Source organism: Oncorhynchus nerka, linkage group LG16 (genome assembly GCF_034236695.1).
Source record: "Oncorhynchus nerka isolate Pitt River linkage group LG16, Oner_Uvic_2.0, whole genome shotgun sequence".
Lineage (NCBI taxonomy): Eukaryota > Metazoa > Chordata > Actinopteri > Salmoniformes > Salmonidae > Oncorhynchus > Oncorhynchus nerka.
The window spans coordinates 19375640-19395179 of NC_088411.1; the positions used below are offsets into that span (position 1 = coordinate 19375640).

A 19540-nucleotide genomic window follows, 5' to 3' on the forward strand; every position below is an offset into this window, starting at 1 on the left:
CCTACACACTGTTCCACTCAGCAGTCCCAATGGGCCGGGGCTCACTTTTTGGCATCTCTGGCTGGTTCACTTACCGTGTAGTCGCAGTCCCTGATGTGCAGGGTGGAGGAGCACTATTCGGCAGCGGGGAGATACACTGAGCAGAACAGAGGCACCAGTGTGTGAATAATTGATCAATGTCAACTCTGTAAATTCAGTAAACTCAAAGAGAGAAAACATGTTTGTCAAAAGTGATGAATGAGATTGCTGGGGAGGTGGATTAGTTTATTCTGTTTGTCATTAGAAAAAGGGGTTTGGGAGTTTTTGTGTGTGCGCAAGTGTGCGTGCAAGTTTCTGCAATGTCTGTTTTGTATAGAAACAGAGTTTGTAGAGCAAGAGAGTTGTTCATTCTATTAATCTCTCCCAGTTGATATATGTCACATTGTCACCTCTCCCTCAGCTCACCCCTATGGAGTTCTGCTCTGTCCAGCTAAGGAGGGCAAATTCACCGTAGTACCCTTCCTACATTTATACACATTCCTGGCACATAATGTACTGCACAGATAACCACAGCCCAGGGGAAGGTCAATCTGTTCAGGAAAGTCCTCCCAGGAGAAGAGAGGAGAGGAAAGCCCTGGCTCCCCATCCTTCCTGAGGTCTGGTTCCGTGGGAAACAAACACACAGAGAAAGAGAGATGATGTCTTTCAGTACAGCAGTGTGTTCCCTTACACACAGCTCAATGACTTGACAGTGTGTTTTAGGGTATTTATGAGTGTGACACTGTGTGCCTGATAAGATTACACTCAATTAAAATGGCCCATTTCTCCCCCCCCTCTCTCTTCCTCTCTCCCCGTCTATTCCCCTCTCTCTCTCTCTCGCTCTCTCTCTCTCCCCCCCTCTCTCGCCCTCTCTCACCGTCTATTTCCCTCTCTCTCTCTCAAGATTATATTCTCACACACTCAGCCCAATTCTCTGGCTCCTGTCACTTTCTCCCATGTTCCCCTGCAGTGCTGCTGTTCTTATTTTTGGCTTTGACTAAGCCTACAGTCACACACAGTGGCCAGCTATGGGGAGTTATTTGCCCAGGAGTTTAGGGTTAGGGCTTGGGTCGATTGCCTATAACCACGGGATCATCTTGTTCAATCCCCGCTCACTGTTCCTACTCAATCACCACACATGTAGAGAGTCATTCTAAAGTCTAACTGTAATATGTGTGTCTGTCCATTCACAGGACCCTGACAGAGCTTCTGAAGCAGCCCAGAGGAGAGGTTAGCTCAGTGGACAGCACAATCACCAACCCCCCTATCGAAACCAACTACATCTCAGCTAGGATGCTACGCAGCCGCAGCGGTAAGCACAGCTACTCAGCACACACGCACAGTGGTGTAAAGCACTTAAGTAGTACTTTAAAGTATTTTTACTTAAGTAGTTTTTTTGGGTATTTGTACTTTACTTTATTATTTATATTTTTGACTACTTTTACTTTTACTCCACCACATTCCTTAAGGAAATATTGTACTTTTTACTCCATACATTTTCCTTTACACCCAAAAGTACTCGTTACATTTTGAATGCTTAGCAGGACAGGAAAATAGTCAAATTCACATAGTTATCAAGAGAACATCCCTAGTCATCCCTACTGCCTCTGATCTGACAGACTCACTAAACCGACATGCTTTGTTTGTAAATGATGTCTGAGTGTTGAAGAGTGCCCCTGGCTTTCTGTAAATGATGTCTGAGTGTTGAAGAGTGCCCCTGGCTTTCTGTAAATGATGTCTGAGTGTTGAAGAGTGCCCCTGGCTTTCTGTAAATGAGAAAAAACAGAAAATGGCGCCATCTGGTTTGCTTAATATAGGGAATTCGAAATTATTTATTTTTTGATACTTAAGTATATTTTAAACCAAATACCTTTAGACTTTTACTCAAGTAGAATTTTACTGGGAGACTTTTACATTTACTTGAGTCATTTTCTATGAAGGTATCTTTATTTTTACTCAAGTATGACAGTTTTCCACCACTGCACAGGCACAGGCTAACAAATTCTCTCACTGTACTTTTGCTTGATGGAAAAACTTGACCAAACAGCCCCTTCTCTTCTCTTGCACCCCTAAAGCAGCCAGACCAAACACTGCAGTTTCAGTGCTGAGTAAAACCTAGCTGTCTCATTAGTGTAGTTACAGGATGAGGATCTAGGGGGCACTTATAGCCCTGCACCCAAACACACTATGACTTATTTGAGGAATTCAGAGCGGAGCGCAACTCAACTCAGACATGTGTCTGTTGATGTACCACATGATTTCTGGAGACTTCTTTTAATGACAAAAGAAATGACATGTATTTGTACATACTTCACTAGTTTCCGGCTGTGTATGCATCACAATATGCATGTATGTGTGTGTAGCTACCATAGAATAATAATGACTTATGACTAATAATTACTAAATAATAATGACGCAAGAGACAGAGAGGGGTGTGTGAGAGAGAGGGGTGGTGGGAAGTGTTTGATCTAAGAGGCCCCCTACCTTTTCCCTCACCCCTCCAGCTGACTGTGCATCCATAGACCTAGGTTAGAGAGAACACACACATCACACACGCACTAATGCGTACACACATCACACACACTGGTCTGCTCAATCCCCAAAAAACCTTTGGATCTCAGACCAGCCACAGTATTTTCTGTGATCCCCACTCAAAACACACACACAAACACATACACACATCAAGGATCTGTATTACTGTGTGTTGATGGAGGCCTTGGCTGTAGCACTAGAGATTGGACTTGGATCATCTGCGCAAATGCAGTTTAGTGGATTACACGCACACACACGGCACAGCACTCCTCCAGTCTTGAGGATTTGGGCCGTCGGTGATGTATTATTTACGGTGAGAACTGTAGACTCCGCTAGGCTCACCAATCCTCTTTTTACTCCTCTTTTCCCTCCTTTCTTCTTTCTAAAGGATTTCAGTTTGACACACCAGTGCTTCTGGTTTATAGTTCTGTCACTGCTCTAATCTCACTCTGTCTCAGAGTGTGGGATTGGCACAGTTTAAAAGGTCTGGCTCTGAAGGTGATGTTGTTAAAATGCTGTGGTTTGAATAACCTCTGTCCTCTCAATTGACTGTTAAGGGTCATCCCTTTCTGTTTCTCACTTAGTTGAGTGGGACATTATAGCACATTATGGCGCTAAACAGTATTGGCTTTTCCAGTGGGGAGGGAACGAGATGCTTTGATAAAAGAAAGAGATGCTTTGATTAAAGAAAGAGATGCTTTGATAAAAGAAAGAGATGCTTTGATAAAAGAAAGAGATGCTTTGGGAAAAGAAAGAGATGCTTTGATAAAAGAAAGAGATGCTTTGGGAAAAGAAAGAGATGCTTTGATAAAAGAAAGAGATGCTTTGGGAAAAGAAAGAGATGCTTTGATAAAAGAAAGAGATGCTTTGATAAAAGAAAGAGATGCTTTGGGAAAAGAAAGAGATGCTTTGATAAAAGAAATAGATGCTTTGATAAAAGAAAGAGATGCTTTGATTAAAGAAAGAGATGCTTTGATTAAAGAAATAGATGATTTGGGAAAAGAAAGAGATGCTTTGATTAAAGAAAGATATGATTTGGGAAAAGAAAGAGATGCTTCGGGAAAAGTAATGCTGCCTGCTCACTGACCAAAGAGTCAGATTTACGAAGCATTTTGCTCTGGGTGTAAAGTTTGCACCAGCTTTTTCAATAGGGGATAAAAACTCAAAAAACAAAGCTTATTATACTTCCTCTTAACCTTTATTTAGACTTTTTGGTCTGCCCTCAATATTTAATTCACTTAAAAAACGTGTGTCTACTGGTGTAAACTTTGCACCTGGTGCAAATGCTTAAGTTTGGCCCAAACGCTTAGTTTTCATTTAAGTGTAGAGCAGCTCATGATGCTTTTGTGTATGTTTATGAACCTCTCTCAGTCCAAAGACAACATTAAAACACATAGAACGTTGGTTAACGTAAGAAATTGATTGTTAAGAGAGGCCAGAGAAGAAAAGGACCAAATGAACTAGTTATCAAACAGGAAACTACCTTGGGATAAGCATTTTCTCACGACACTCACCTCTCACTTCCTCTATCACGCAATATCTCTTTCCCTTTCTATTCTGTCCATCTTTCTCTTTGTCTCTTTCTCTCTCTCTGCAACACTTATATTTCACCCACATTTACCTTCCCTCTCTTTCTTAGTATCATCATATTGGCTGATAACCTTCCATCTCCATCTCCAGGCTCCAAAAAAGACAAACAGCTTGTTATTCTTATAAATGACAGATTTTAGCAGGGAGCGATTTGTAGCCCCCCTCCCTCCAGCCCTAAGGGAAGCACTCCAGTTAAATATATAAAAACCAGTCTCTCATAGGGACTGATCAAGTGTGAGTCTTCAAGCACAGAGGGGTGATGGGGAGTAGCACGGCTCTATATACAGGGCGGTAATAGGAGGTGGTAGCAAGGTGTGTGTGTGTGTGTGTGTGTGTGTGTGTGTGTGTGTGTGTGTGTGTGTGTGTGTGTGTGTGTGTGTGTGTGTGTGTGTGTGTGTGTGTGTGTGTGTGTGTGTGTGTGTGTCGCTATGCCTGTCACACTAGTGAAGCTCAAATGGCCCATGTGAAACTACACTGCTCTCAAAGTAGTACAGACGCATTAGGGCCAGCCACACACACATTCTCTCGTGTCTTATAGACAGACGTCAGACGTCCCGTTATGCACTCTCCTCTTTATCACCCTCCCTAAGGCACAAAATACTCTTTAATGTAACATTACAAACACACACACACACATGTGCTTGCTTGCTCGTCTCAGCAGTCTCTTAGTGTTTCACGGCTATGAACACACACAATAGCTGGGTATTGGGAGCAGGTTGTACTATGGGTAAGTGTGTTCAGAATGAGGCACAAGCACACCTCTGGGCCTCTTGTGTAATAACCATGTAATATCCTATGTATTATGAGTCCTATTACTGTTCTGAAGGATCATGCCATCTCACCAATTCCCTAATCACCCTTAGGACACGCCGGCTCTCTGGCAAACTCACCACACCTGAACTCACTCTGATAATCACCATTCCTCTCCTTTCCTCACCTATATAAGCAGCTAGTTTTATATCAGTGTTTCTAGTGGCATGGGGCGGCCCAAGTCCTTATTCGATTTCCTTCGTTGTGCTTACCGGACTCTAAAGTAAGTGCCTTTTATGTATATAGAGAATTGTATAATGCTAACTTTCTAGCCGGTATGTTTGTTGCCAATCAGTTTATGGTGCTATACATTCCTTAGAAAGTATTCCTTCCTTCCTTTGTCTTATATATCCTGAGTTCCATAGATATTACTCCAAGCAGAAGTCAAGGATTACAGGAAACATTCGCACCAAGCTAAAGCTGTCGCGGGACTTTTTTCTTACCTTCATTTAACTAAGTCAGTTAAGAACAAATTCTTGTTTTCAATGACGGCCTAGGAACAGTGGGTTAACTGCCTAGTTCAGGGGCAGAACGACAGATTTTTACCTTGTCAGCTTGTGGATTCGATCTTGCAACGTTTCGGTTAATAGTCCAACGCTCTAACCCCTAGGCTACTCTAACCCGGAAGCTTATAAGAAATCCTGCTATGCCTGCCGACAAACCATCAAACAGGCAAGCGTCAATACTTTACTAAGATCTAATTGTCCTACACCGGCTCCGACGCTTGTCGGATCTGGCAGGGCTTGCAAACTTTTACAGAATACAAAGGGAATGTAACGCTCGTCTTCCTCCTCTTCTGAGGAGGAGTAGCAAGGATCGGACCAATGCGCAGCGTGGTACATGTTCATGGTGATATTTATTATAACTCAGAACACTCAAACAAAAATAACAAAGAGAATGACACGAAACGAAACAGTCCTGTCTGGTGACATACACAAAGACAGAAACAATCACCCACGAAACACAGGTGGGAAAAGGCTACCCAGCCTAAAACCAACCTAAAACAAAGACATAACAAAAGAACTAAGGTCAGAACGTGCCAGGGAAGCACAACCGAGAGCTGCCCAGTGACACAAGTCTACCAGACGAGCTAAAAATGTTCTATGCTCGCTTTGAGGCAAGTAACACTGAAACATGCATGAGAGCATCAGCTGTTCCGGTGGACTGTGTGATCACGTCCTCCGCAGCCGATGTGACAGGTCAACATTCACAAGGCCACTGGGCCAGACGGATTACCAGGACGTGTATACCGAGAATGCGCTGACCAACTGGCAAGTGTCTTCACTGACATTTTCAACCTTTCCATGTCTGAGTCTGTAATACCAACATGTTTCAAGCAGACCACCATAGTCCCTGTGCCCAGGACAACAACCTCTCCCTCAACGTGATCAAGACAAAGGAGAAGATAGTGGACTACAGGAAAAAGAGGACCAAGCACGCCCCCATTCTCACCGTCGGGGCTGTAGTGGAGCAGGTTGAGAGCTTCAAGTTCCTTGGCGTCCACATCACCAACAAACTAACATGGTCCAAGCACATCAAGACAGTTGTGAAGAGGGCACAACTCAACCTATTCCCCTCAGGAGTCTGAAAAGATTTGGCATGGGTTCTCAGATCTTCAAAAGGTTTTACAACTGCACCATCGAGAGCATCCTGATGGGTTGCATCACCACCTGGTATGGCAACTGCTCAGCCTCCGACCGCAAGGCACTACAGTGGGTAGTGCGTATGGCCCAGTACATCACCGGGGCTAAGCTTCCTGCCATTCAGAACCTCTTTACCAGGCATTGTCAGAGGAAGGCCCTAAAATTTGTCAAAAACTCCAGCCACCCAAGTCATAGGCTGTTCACTCTGCTACCGCACGGCAAGAAGTATTGTAGCGCCAAGTCTAGGTCCAAGAGGCTTTTAAACAGCTTCTACCCCTAAGCCATAAGACTCCTGAACAGCCAATGAAATGGCTACCCAGACTATTTGCACCCCCACCCCGCTGCTACTCTCTGTTATTGTCTATGCATTGCCACTTTAGTAACCCTACCTGCATGTACATAATTACCTCAATTACATCGACACCGGTGCCCCCGCTCATTGACACATTCACTCTGAACCGGTACCCCCTGTATATAGCCACGCTATTGTTATTTACTGCTGCTCTTTAATTATTTGTTTTTCTTATCTCTTACTTTTTTGGGGGTATTTTCTAAAAACTGCATTGTTGGTTAAGGGCTTGTAAGTAAGCATTTCACTGGAATGTCTGCACCTGTTGTATTAGGCGTATGTGACAAATAACATTTGATTTTATTTAATTTTAGTTTAGTTTTTTTAGTTTAGTTTAGTTTAGTTCATTTTATTTTTACAGGGACAGTGCACATTAATCAACGTTTCAGTAAAAGTGCCGGTTTTAGCCAGCCGGCTAATTTTCAACCGCAGTCCCTGGGCAGGTTATTAAAAACAATTACAATATAGACAATAGCACCATAGAACAAGCAAGACATAGCAACATAGGACAAGCAAGACATAGCATACAGACAGAGCAACATAGAACAAAAAGCAGCAAGACAAAATTCATAAAAGCAACAAAGTGTTTCCACACCTCACAAGCTACAGACAACAGACAATATGGAAAGCGGCAACACACAGCTAGGGACCATGTTCACAAATCTGATTGACCTTCAGCCAGGTCTTCAAGCATTTTGTGAAAGTGTGATATGTGGTGCAGTTATGTGTGTCTGATGGCAGTGTATTCCAGACATGGGAAGCTCTCACAGAGAATGCAGATTTACTAAAGGTGATTTTCCTTAGGGGAACTATACAGTCACCTCTCATGGCAGACCTTGTGGATCTGCTGCCATATGTCTGGGTTTTCTGTTTAACAAAAATATTGAGTGGAGGGGGAGCCAGGCCATTAAGGATCTTGAATACAAGACATGCGTCGGTGTATTGCACAAGATTTTCCCAACTCAAGAGCTCATGCTTTCTAAGGATGTGACAATGATGATGGCTATTGGGCTTCCTATCAAGCACTTTGAGAGCCTGTTTGTAGACAGACCGAATAGGTTTTAATGTTGTACAGCAAGCTTGGGCCCAACTAGTCAAGCAGTATGTTAAGTGGGGGAGTATCATAGATTTGAAGTACAGTTTTGCTACCTCTGTAGTCAAACAATTTCGTATAAATCGGAAATTAGCTAGATTGAATTTAGTTATTTGAATTACCTTTTTCACATGCTTTTTAAAAGAGAGGTTGGAATCAAGTATGATGCCAAGGTACTTAAAATCGGATACCACCTGGAGCTTCTCCCCTGACACATAGACATCTAGCTCAGTAGCATCTGTTGCCCTCTTTGTGAAGAACATGCAAACAGTTTTTTTCACATTGAGATGCAAACACGAGTCACTGAGCCACTTTGTCACCTGGACCATTACAGTAGTGAGTTCTTGTGCAGCTTGTTGTTTGCTCTTTGCATGCACATATATCACTGTATCATCTGCATACATTTGAACTTCAGACCCAGTACAGACAGAAGGCAGATCATTAATGTACAGGCTGAACAGGAGGGGCCCCAGTATTGACCCTTGGGGCACGCCCACATCATAGCTACGAGTGGGCGACAGCTCATTGCTCACTCTGACACACTGAGTTCTGCCTTCAAGGTATGATTTCATCCATCTCAAGGCATCAGGGGAAAAGTTGAACTTGGACAATTTTGTGATGAGAATCTCATGGTTAACAGTATCAAAAGCCTTCCTTAGGTCCAGAAACACAGCCCCAACAGCACCTCCTTTGTCCATCTTGGACTTCACATTTTCCAGAAGAAAGCAGTTGGCCGTTTCTGTGGAGTGTTTCGCTCTGAAGCCAAACTGCATGGAGTGTAATGTTACCAATTTTATTGGTAATGTCCTTTGTTTGGTTAGCATTGTTGATATACTTAAATATTTCTCCTTACTTATGGCACTTTGTCTTGTATACTAATGTATTTTATCTATCTCCTCTTTGTATTCCCTTCAGACCACAACCTCCTATCATAACTTGTCACAAACTTATCTTCCGGCCTTACGAGCCATCAAATCTCCATCTTACCACCCATGTGCTCCTGTGACCTTCTGCTGTGCCCTTTTAGTTAGTGAATAAATAACGAGAACTGGAAACCTTGTCTTGAACCTTCGTTCCTGCATTCTTACTGATGCGCCATAGTGGCAATATCACTCTTCAACCTAGCCTAAGATACAGTCCACCCTAGTCTTTTTCTTTAATTATATTAGTAATAGTACTGCTGCTTCACTGCTGCATAACTCCAGCCCGTTCCCTCTGTCCCTCAAATGACTGCATCATGTCTCAACAACCCTCCACTGTTCAGACAGAGAGAGTAGCCCAGGACCAACTGGAACAGACAGCTATGGACACATATCTACACTATCTATCATCTATGGCCTGGTCTGCAGTCTAAAGTACATCACCCAGCCAGACCAGACTGGGAAGACATGACATTACATAACCATAATGGGCCGCTCCTGCCCTCTTGTTCTTTCTTCAGTGGGTCACCACGCCGAAGGTCTTACTTGGTCATAATTTAATGGAGAATTTTTCATAATATGCAAGGCATAACTCCAACTCCCCATCTCCCAGCTTCTTCTTTGCTAGATCACATACCACTCATTTGATGTAGGCATACACACATACAGTGCATTCGGAAAGTAGCCAGGCCCCTTCCCTTTTTCCACATTTTGTTACTCCAAACCCATAATGACAAAGAGAAAACAGTTTTTTAAAAGTGATTGCAAATTTATAAAAACTAAAACACAGAAATACCTTATTTACATAAGTATTCAGACCCTTTGCTATGAGGCTCAAAATTGAGCTCAGGTGCATCCTGTTTCCATCGATCATCTTTGAGATGTTTCTACAACTTGATTGGAGTCCACCTGTGGTAAATTCAATTGATTGGACATGATTTAAAGGCACACATCTGTCTCTATAAGGTCCCACAGTTGACAGTGTATGTCAGAGAAAAAAACAATCCATGAGGTCCGAAGGAAATGTCCGTAGAGCTTTGAGACAGGATTATGTCGAGGCACAGATCTGAGGAAGGGTAACAAAAACTTTCTGCAGCATTGAAGTTCCCCAAGAACACAGTGGCCTCCATCATTCTTAAATGGAAGAAGTTTGGAACCACCAAGACTCTTTCTAGAGCTGGCCGCCCGTCTAAACTGAACAATCAGGGGAGAAGGGCGTTGGTCATGGAGGTGACCAAGAATTTGATAGTCACTCTGACGGAGCTCCAGAGTTCCTCTGTGGAGATGGGACAACCATCTCTGCAGCTGTCACATCGTGTATGTAGGTGGCAGGGAAGTCAAGTGCAGGAGAATCAAACTTGGTATAAATGGAGTATTTTAATAACTTAAAACACAAACACCAATACCAAAGTCCATAATAAAATAAATGTGGGTACAAGAACCCGGCACACACTAATCCATAAAACATGAACATAACAATAAACAATCTCTGACAAGGACATGAGGGGAAACAGAGGGTTAAATACACAACATATAATGAATGGGATTGGAACCAGGTGTGTAAGAAGACCAGACAAAACAATGGAAAGTGAAACATAGATCAATGATGGCTAGAAGACCGGTGACGTCAATCGCCGAGCACCGCCTGAACAAGGAGAGGGATCGACTTCGGCAGAAGTTGTGACAGCAGCACTCCACCAATCAGGCCATTATGGTAGAGTGACCAGACGGAAACCACTCCTCAGTTAAAGGCACATGACAGCCCGCTTGAAGTTTGCCAAAAGGCACCCAAAGGACCCTCAGACCATGAGAAACAAGATTCTCTGGTCTGATGAAACCAAGATTGAACTCTTTGGCCTGAATGCCAAGTGTCACGTCTGGAGGAAACCTGGCACCCTCCCTACGGGGAAGCGTGGTGGTGGTGACATCCTGCCGTGTGGATGTTTTTCAGCAGAAGTGACTGGGAGACGAGTCAGGATCAAGGGAAAGATGAACGGAGCAAAGTACAGAGATCCTTGATGAAAACCTGCTCCAGAGCGCTCAGGACCTCAGACTGGGGCGAAGGTTCACCTTCCAACAGGACAACAACCCTAAGAACACAGCCAAGACAACGCAGGAGTGGCTTCGGGACAAATCTCTGAATGTCCTTGAGTGGCCCAGCCACTATCTTACGTCTCAAATCAAATATTGACTACCAAAGTCCATTTGATGTCACAAAGTTGTCCAGTACTTTAAAAATATACTATCCTGTTGTCCTGGTTTCCAGTGGTTTGCAGAAGAGGATGTCTTCCTTAATTGACCCCCCATAAACGTAACGGACATATACCAGGAACTGTGCCAGGCCCGCCACGTCTGTTGACTCATCCAGCTGTAACGCATAGAATTTACTGGCATGTATGCAAAGCAGTAATTGTTTCAAAACATCTCCTGCCATGTCACTGATGCGTCGTGAAACAGTGTTGTTTGATGAAGTCATTGTCTGTATAGTTGTTTTGGCCTTTCCCCCAGCATTGTCCCAGCCAGATCCGCGGGAGCGGCAAAAATGAAGTCCTCCACAATAGTATGGGACTTGCCTGTCTTAGCCACTTGGTAGCTCACCCTATAAGAAGCTTCTAGACCCTTCTTATTAATGGTATCTGTTGCTTTTATACATGTCTCACTACTCAAAAGTTGTCTTAATTCTTGCTCAAAAAACTCCTGTGGCTTATTTTTCAAATTGGCATGTTTTGTTTCTAAATGTCTGCTCTGCGCAAGAGTGAAGGTTTCATCGAGTTGTGAGAGAGTACTTTTGCACATATAACACACTGTGGCTGAGGAAAGGCACTACTCCCAATATAAGTGAACCCCAAATCATTGTAGTTCTCATCATATTTGTGCCTCTTCCATGGTCCAACGTCCCTGTCTGTTGTTCGGTGCTTTCCTGGGTAAGGGGGCAGTAGCTCTTCACAACTGTCAGTGTCCGTGCTAGCTGGGCTAACAACAAATGTAGAATTACTGATGCTAGCATTGGATGTGCTCGTGGAGGCAGAACAACTTGTGTTGTCGACAGGTGCCGGTGTAGTACTGCTGGTAGTAGCAGTACTACCAGTAGAGCTGGTATGTGTCTCTATGGACACGGGCCTTACTTTCTTTAACCATTTATCAATTTTAGAGCAAAGAGAATGAGCAACGGCTACATTTGGCTACATATGGACCGTTAGTGAAATTCCCGCGAGAGAATAACGGTTAATGTGATTGGATGTTAATTATTTGACTAGGCTACCTGTATTTGACATTGTGTTGTTATTTTGCTGAACACTGGATGGTTTAATTTTATTTTTGGCAGTGAAACGAGGCTACTCAGGCGAGAAAAAAAACCTCACCCAAATGTATAGCCCCGTTGGAAAATATAAATTGACTGTTTGAAAATGTGAATAATTTTTTTCCAATTTTTTAAATAATTGTATTTTATATGTGAGTCACATTTTTATTTGGCTACCCCCGACGGCATTGCGCGTACCCCTGGGGGTACATTGTACCCCGGTTTGGAAATACTTGTTCTATACCCATGACTGTCAGAGTGCTCACGACCACTGCCATCCTACCCAGGGTCTGAGTAGGACCATGAACCAGCCCTACAGGACTTCATTGAGTGGTGTGACAGTGCGCTGCTGGAGTTGAATGTCTCCAAGATGAAGAAAATGGTAGTTGAATTCAGGAGGAAGCCCCCCAGGATGGGCCAGGTGATCATCCATGGTGAAGAGGTGGACATTGTGGACCAGCATAAATATCTTGGTACCATCTTTGATAACACCCTGAAGTTTGAAAAAGCTCACCAGAGACAATACTTCCTCATGAAACTGAATTAATTAATTGTCCACAAATCGATATCGCAAACCGAGAGCATGCTGTTTTTCCTTCGTATGCTGGTTCACATCCCTTTCTGTCAAGAACAGGAAGCACCTCCAAGCCATTGTGAACACCTGTTGTAAGATCCCCGGGGTGCCTCTCATAAGTCTGGCTTCATTCTTTGAGCAGCAGGCCAGGAGGAAGGTCTATAACATCCTCAGCACTCATGTCCTCAACACACAGTTTCAACTGCTCCCCCTTGGACACCGCCTGCGCTGTCTCAAGTGCTCCACCAATAGGCACAGGGCCTCGTTTGTGCCCGAGGCCATCGAGGACAATTAAGGAAGACCTAGGGACTATTCTAGAAATAGTTTAGCCCTGCAATGAATTAAGAACTGTAAATACCATTAACTTTAAGTTTCTTAAATTGCACAATGTGTGTGTTTGTCCTGTCTGAAGCACCATGTCAGCCAGGAATGAATTGCCCCTTGGGGATTAATAAAGTAGTATTGTATACACATGGGAAACTGAGCATGAAAAACCCAGCAGCGTTGCAGATCTTAACACACTCAAACTGGTGCGCTTGGCACTTGCTACCGTTCAAAGGCATTTGTCTTGCCCATTCACCCTCTGAATGGCACACATATATAATTCATTTCTCAATTGTCTCAAAGCTTAAAGCTCTTTAACCTGTCTCCTCCCCTTAAGCGACACTGATTGAAGTGGATTTAACAGGTGACATCAATAAGGGATCATAGCTTTCACCTGGTAAGTCTATGTCAACGAAAGAGCAGTTGTTCCTAATGTTTTGTACACTCAGTGTATAAGTATGAAATGTTATTTCTATACAACAAATACAATGTCTTATAAGCCCATGTGATCATGAAGATGAGTGACACTATAATAAATAAATAAATAAATAAATAAACACAAACAAGTCATGATCGGATTTGCTGAAGGAGGGACGAGCAAGGGCCTTGTAATGCATGCTTGTAAGTTGAGTAACAGCAGTCTAGGACTTTATTGCCCCTAGTGGCGAAAAATACGTGTTGGTAAAAGTTGGGGGTCACGTGTCTTAGTGATGTGAATTAAAATCACCAGCAACAAGAAAAGCAACCTCCGGGTGCATGGTTTCCTGCTTGTTAATAGCCTCGTACAGTTCGTAAAGTGCCTGCTTGTTGTAGTTGTTGTCGTCCTGAAGTGGAATATATATACAGCAATCATGATATAAGATTGAATATATATCCAGCCATTATTATGAGCTGTCCTCCCCTCAGCAGCATCCTGTGCATGTGTATCTTGTCCGAAAGCATTGTTTCAGAAAAACAGAGAGTATTGCAGTTACGAGTCCCGTTGATTAAAACAAATCTGTGAACAGTTCTATCCATCTAATTATTAGTCAATAGAATGGAGGGAAGTGGTGGCCAGTTTTCCCTTCGCCTTCAGTTCAGCTGGTGCCTAGCCGAACCCAGCCAGATGAACCGAACAAGTGTGCTCGCATACTCCCTTAAAAGTCCTTCACTTGAAAAACTAGAAAAAAATGGCAATAATACCATTTGTCCATTTTTAGACTCCATAGCCAGTATACACTTCCTCAAAATAGTCAGAATTTATCTAAGATAACTCAAGAAGTCTGTCATTAATTTTGATGTTTTTGCAGAGGAGATCTTAGTTATGCAATTGTACATCTAACTAGGATGTATTTATCAATAAAGAAATGGGCATGAAAACAAGTTGTCTCTCATTGAATGACAACAAAGGCTTTATTGAAGATATCCATACTGTTGACCAATCACCGACGAAGGAGAATAGACTTCGGCTATCGACGTCGGCTTGCCTCGAGAAAAAAAATGATGTTCCCGAACAGCCGAAAAAACCCTTAATGAAGTCGAAAACTAGCAAAAGAGGTGGGCCTCTGATTGGCTGAACAAGTCACACACCCCCTGACAACCTGGTCATGAGGGTTTTCTACAGCCGCCCTAAAATGTATGTAGTACATGTTTTACTCAGTAAAACCTGTGGGCAAGGCTGTTTGTCCCCAGGAGGTTCTCCATGTAGTAACCAAAAAAGTGTTAAACAAATCAAAATATCAATTGTTGTGACATGGTAGGGGTGCTATACAGAAGGTAGCCCTATTTGGTCAAATACCAAGTATATATTATGGCAAGGACAGCTCAAATAAGCAGAGAGAAACAACAGTCCATCTTTACTTTAAGACATGAAGGCCAGTCAATCTGGAAAATTTAAAGAACTTTTAACGTTTATTCAAGTGCAGCAAAAACTATCAAGCGCTATGATGAAACCAGCTCTCATGAGGACTCTTGACTGGTACTGTATGTACACTACTATTCAAAAGTTGGGGTCACTTAGAAATATCCTTGTTTTTGAAAGAAAAGCATTTTTTTTGTCCATTAAAATAACATAAAATTGTTCAGAAATACAGTGTAGACATTGTTAATGTTGTAAATGACTATTGTAGCTGGAAATGGCTGATCAATTTGATGTTATTCTATTTCTTGTTAACTTCTCTGGGATATGTGGGACGCTAGCAGGCGCCAAATTCAAAACAACAAAAACCCCATAATTAAAATTCCTCAAACATACAAGTACACACACCATTTTAAAGATAAACTTTGTGTAAATCCAGCCACAGTGTCCAATTTCAAATAGGCTTTACAGTGAAACCACACCAAACGATTATGTTAGGTCAGCACCTAGTCACAGAAAACCATACAGCCATTTTCCAGCCAAGGAGAGGGCTCACAAAAGTCAGAAATAGCAATTAAATTAATCACTAACCTTTGATGATCTTCATCAGATGGAACTCACAGGACTTCATGTTAGACAATAAATGTGTGTTTTGTTCGATAAAGTTAATCTTTATGTCCAAAAACCTAATTTGAAATTGGTGTGTTATGATCAGAAATGCATTGTCTCAACAAACATCCGGTGAATGTGCAGAGAGCCACATCAAATCACAGAAATACTCATAATAAACATTGATAAAAGATACAAGTGTTATGCATGGAATCATAGATAAACATCTCCTTAATGCAATCGCTGTGTCAGATTTCAAAAAGGCTTTACGGCGAAAGCACACCTTGCGATTATGTTAGGTCAGCAACTAGCCACAGAAAAACATACAGCCATTTCCAACCAAGGAGGTGTGTCACAAAACTCAGAAATAGCATTATAAATATTCACTTACCTTTGATGATCTTCATCAGAAACAATACATGTTTGTTTTGTTCAATAAAGTCCACCATTTATGTCCAAATACCTCCTTTTTGTTTGCGTGTTTAGTTCACAAATCCAAACTCACGAGGCGCGGGCAAGTCCAGGCGAAAGTCCAGACGGAGAGTCAAAAATGTTATATTTCAGTTCGTAGAAACATGTCAAACGATGTATAGAATCTATATTTAGGATGTTTTTATCATAAATCTTCAATAATGTTTCAACCGGACAAATCCTTTGTCTGAACGCAGCTACCTCTCATAGCCGCGCACATGATTTAGCGCATGGCATTCTGCAAGACACCTGACTCAAACAGCTCTCATTCTCTCCCCTTTTACAGTTGAAGCCTGATACAAGGTTCTAAAGACTGTTAACATCTAGTGGAAGCCTTGGGAATTGCAATATGGCCCCATAGACACTGTATATTCGATAGGCAATGACTTGAAAAACTACAAACCTCAGTTTTCCCACTTCCTGGTGCATTTCTTCTCAGGTTTTTGCCTGCCATATGAGTTCTGTTATACTCACAGACATCATTCAAACAGTTTTAGAAACTTCTGAGTATTTTCTATCCAAATCTACTAATTATATGCATATTCTAGCTTTTGGGCCTGAGTAGCAGGCAGTTTACTCTGGGCACCTTATTATCTAAGCTACTCAATACTGCCCCCAGTCCCAAAGAAGTTAACAAACTATAGTTTTGGCAAGTCGGATAGGAAATCTACTTTGTGCATGACACAAGTAATTATTCTAACAATTGTTTACAGACAGATTATTTCATTTATAATTCACTGTATCATAATTCCAGTGGGTCAGAAGTTTACATACACTAAGTTGACTGTGCCTTTAAACAGCTTGGAAATTTCCAGAAATTATGTCATGGCTTTAGAAGCTTCTGTTAGGCTAATTGACATAATTTGAATCAATTGGAGGTGTACCTGTGGATGCATTTCAAGGCCTACCTTCAAAACACAGTGCCTCTTTGCTTGACATCATGGGAAAATCAAAAGAAATCAGCCAAGACCTTAGAAATAAATTGTAGACCTCCACAAGTCTGGTTCATCCTTGGGAGCAATTTCCAAATGCTTGAAGGTACCACGTTCATCTGTACAAACAATAGTATGCAAGTATAAACACCATGGGACCACGCAGCCGTCATACTGCTCAGGAAGGAGACGCATTCTGTATCCTAGAGATGAACGTACTTTGGTGCGAAAAGTGCAAATCAATTCCAGAACAACAGCAAAGGACCTTGTGAAGACGCTGGAGGAAACAGGTACAAAAGTGTCTATATCCACAGTAAAACGAGTCCTATATCGACATAACCTGAAAGGCCGCTCAGCAAGGAAGAAGCCACTGCTCCAAATCCGTCATAAAAAGCCAGACTACGGTTTGCAACTGCACATGGAGAAAATATCATACTTTTTGGAGAAATTTCCTCTGGTCTGATGAAACAAAAATAGAACTGTTTGGCCGTAATGACAATCGTTATGTTTGGAGGAAAAAGGGGGAGCCTTGCAAGCCGAAGAACACCATCCCAACCGTGAAGCACGGGGGTGGCAGCATCATGCACTTCACAAAATAAGATGGCATCATGAGGAAAGAAAATTATGTGGATATACTGAAGCAATATCTCAAGACATCAGTCAGGAAGTTGAAGCTTGGTCGCAAATGGGTCTTCCAAATGGACAATGACCCCAAGCATACTTCCAAAGTTGTGGCCAAATGGCTTAAGGACAACAAAGTCAAGGTATTGGAGTGGCCATCACAAAGCCTTGACCTCAATCCTATAGAAAATTTGTGGCCAGAACTGAAAAAGCGTGTGCGAGCAAGGAGGCCTACAAACCTGACTCAGTTACACCAGCTCTGTCAGGAGGAATGGGCCAAAATTCACCCAACTTATTGTGGGAAGCTTGTGGAAGACTACCCGAACCATTTGACCCAAGTTAGACAAGTTAAAGGCAATGCTACCAAATACTAATTGAGTGTATGTGAACTTCTGACCCCCTGGGAATGTGATGAAAGAAATAAAAGCTGAAATAAATTATTCTCTCTACTATTATTCTGACATTTCACATTCCACACTTAAAATAAACTAACTGATCTAAGACAGGGAATTTTTACTAGGAGTAAATGTCAGGAATTGTGACAAACTGAGTTTAAGTGTATTTGGCTAAGGTGTATGTAAACTTCCAACTTCAACTGTATGGATCACGTGCTCTTTCCATGACAGACTGACCAGGTGAAAGCTATGATCCCTTATTGATGTCACTTGTTAAATCCACTTTGTGGCAACTCAATATTAGGAAAATGAAACTAAATGCATGCTCTTCAACCGATCGCTGCCTGCACCTGCCCGCCTGTCTAGCATCACTACTCTGGACGGTTCTGACTTAGAATATGTGGACAACTACAAATACCTAGGTGTCTGGTTAGACTGTAAACTCTCCTTCCAGACTCACATTAAGCATCTCCAATCCAATATTAAATCTAGAATCGGCTTCCTATTTTGCAACAAAGCATCCTTCACTCATTCTGCCAAACATACCCTCGTAAAACTGACTATCCTACCGATCCTTGACTTCGGCGATGTCATTTACAAAACAGCCTCCAACACTCTACTCAACAAATTGGATGCAGTCTATCACAGTGCCATTCGTTCTGTCACCAAAGCCCCATATACTACCCCCCACTGCGACCTGTATGCTTACGTTGGCTGGCCCTCGCTTCATATTCCTCGCCAAACCCACTGGCTCCAGGTTATTTATAAGTCTTTGCTAGGTAAAGCCCCGCCTGACTAGACTGGAATGGAAAGTATTACAATCTGAATTCCTCTCAGAAACATTCGCTCTTTCTCTCTTAGATTTGTCTCTCTCTCTAATGAATATCCAGGCATCACACACATAAATGTCGCCTGGCAGACAATCCTGATCCGACCTGACAGAGACCTGGAGACGACTTACACATACACACACATGAAGACACACACACACACACACACACACATATGTACACACACACAAACACGTATATAAACGTATGTAGGAACACACATACTGTACATACAGGCAGACACACACAGCAGCAAATGTGTTTCTCATGTTGGGTTGGGATCAATTCCATTTAAATTCTCTAAATTCAGGAAGTGAATTGAAGTAAGATTTTGATTATTATATATTTTTATGAAAATCCTTCCTGAATTGAAATGGAATTGACACCTCCTCTGGTGCTTTATTCAAAACCAAAAGCATCATCTGTGTGAAAGGGTCATTATGACTTCAACCCACAGCTCAGAGAGAACAGAACGTCATTGACGTGTTCATGGAGAGAGACAGAACAATACATTCACGAGAGCACACACACAAAGCGAGAAGGACAGGGTTAGGAGTATGTGTGCCTGAGGGATCGGGGTTCTGGAAGCACTGACCTCACTGCTAAGACCGAGGCTGTCCCCATACCCCTGAGCTGACAGAGGCTGTCCCCATCCCCCTGAGCTGAAGCTATCTGACACACTGACACACTG

General features: G+C 42.4%; 1 protein-coding gene across 1 annotated transcript in view; it reads left to right on the top strand.

Annotated features, from left to right (window-relative positions):
- Window positions 1-19540, top strand: part of LOC135561226 (protein shisa-9-like) — a 44620-nt gene that overhangs the window by 13475 nt on the left and 11605 nt on the right. Inside the window, exon 3 of the mRNA XM_065002489.1 lies at window positions 1212-1330. Within this exon, the coding sequence (XP_064858561.1) occupies window positions 1212-1330 (119 nt within the window). The remainder of the gene's footprint in view (window positions 1-1211; window positions 1331-19540) is intronic.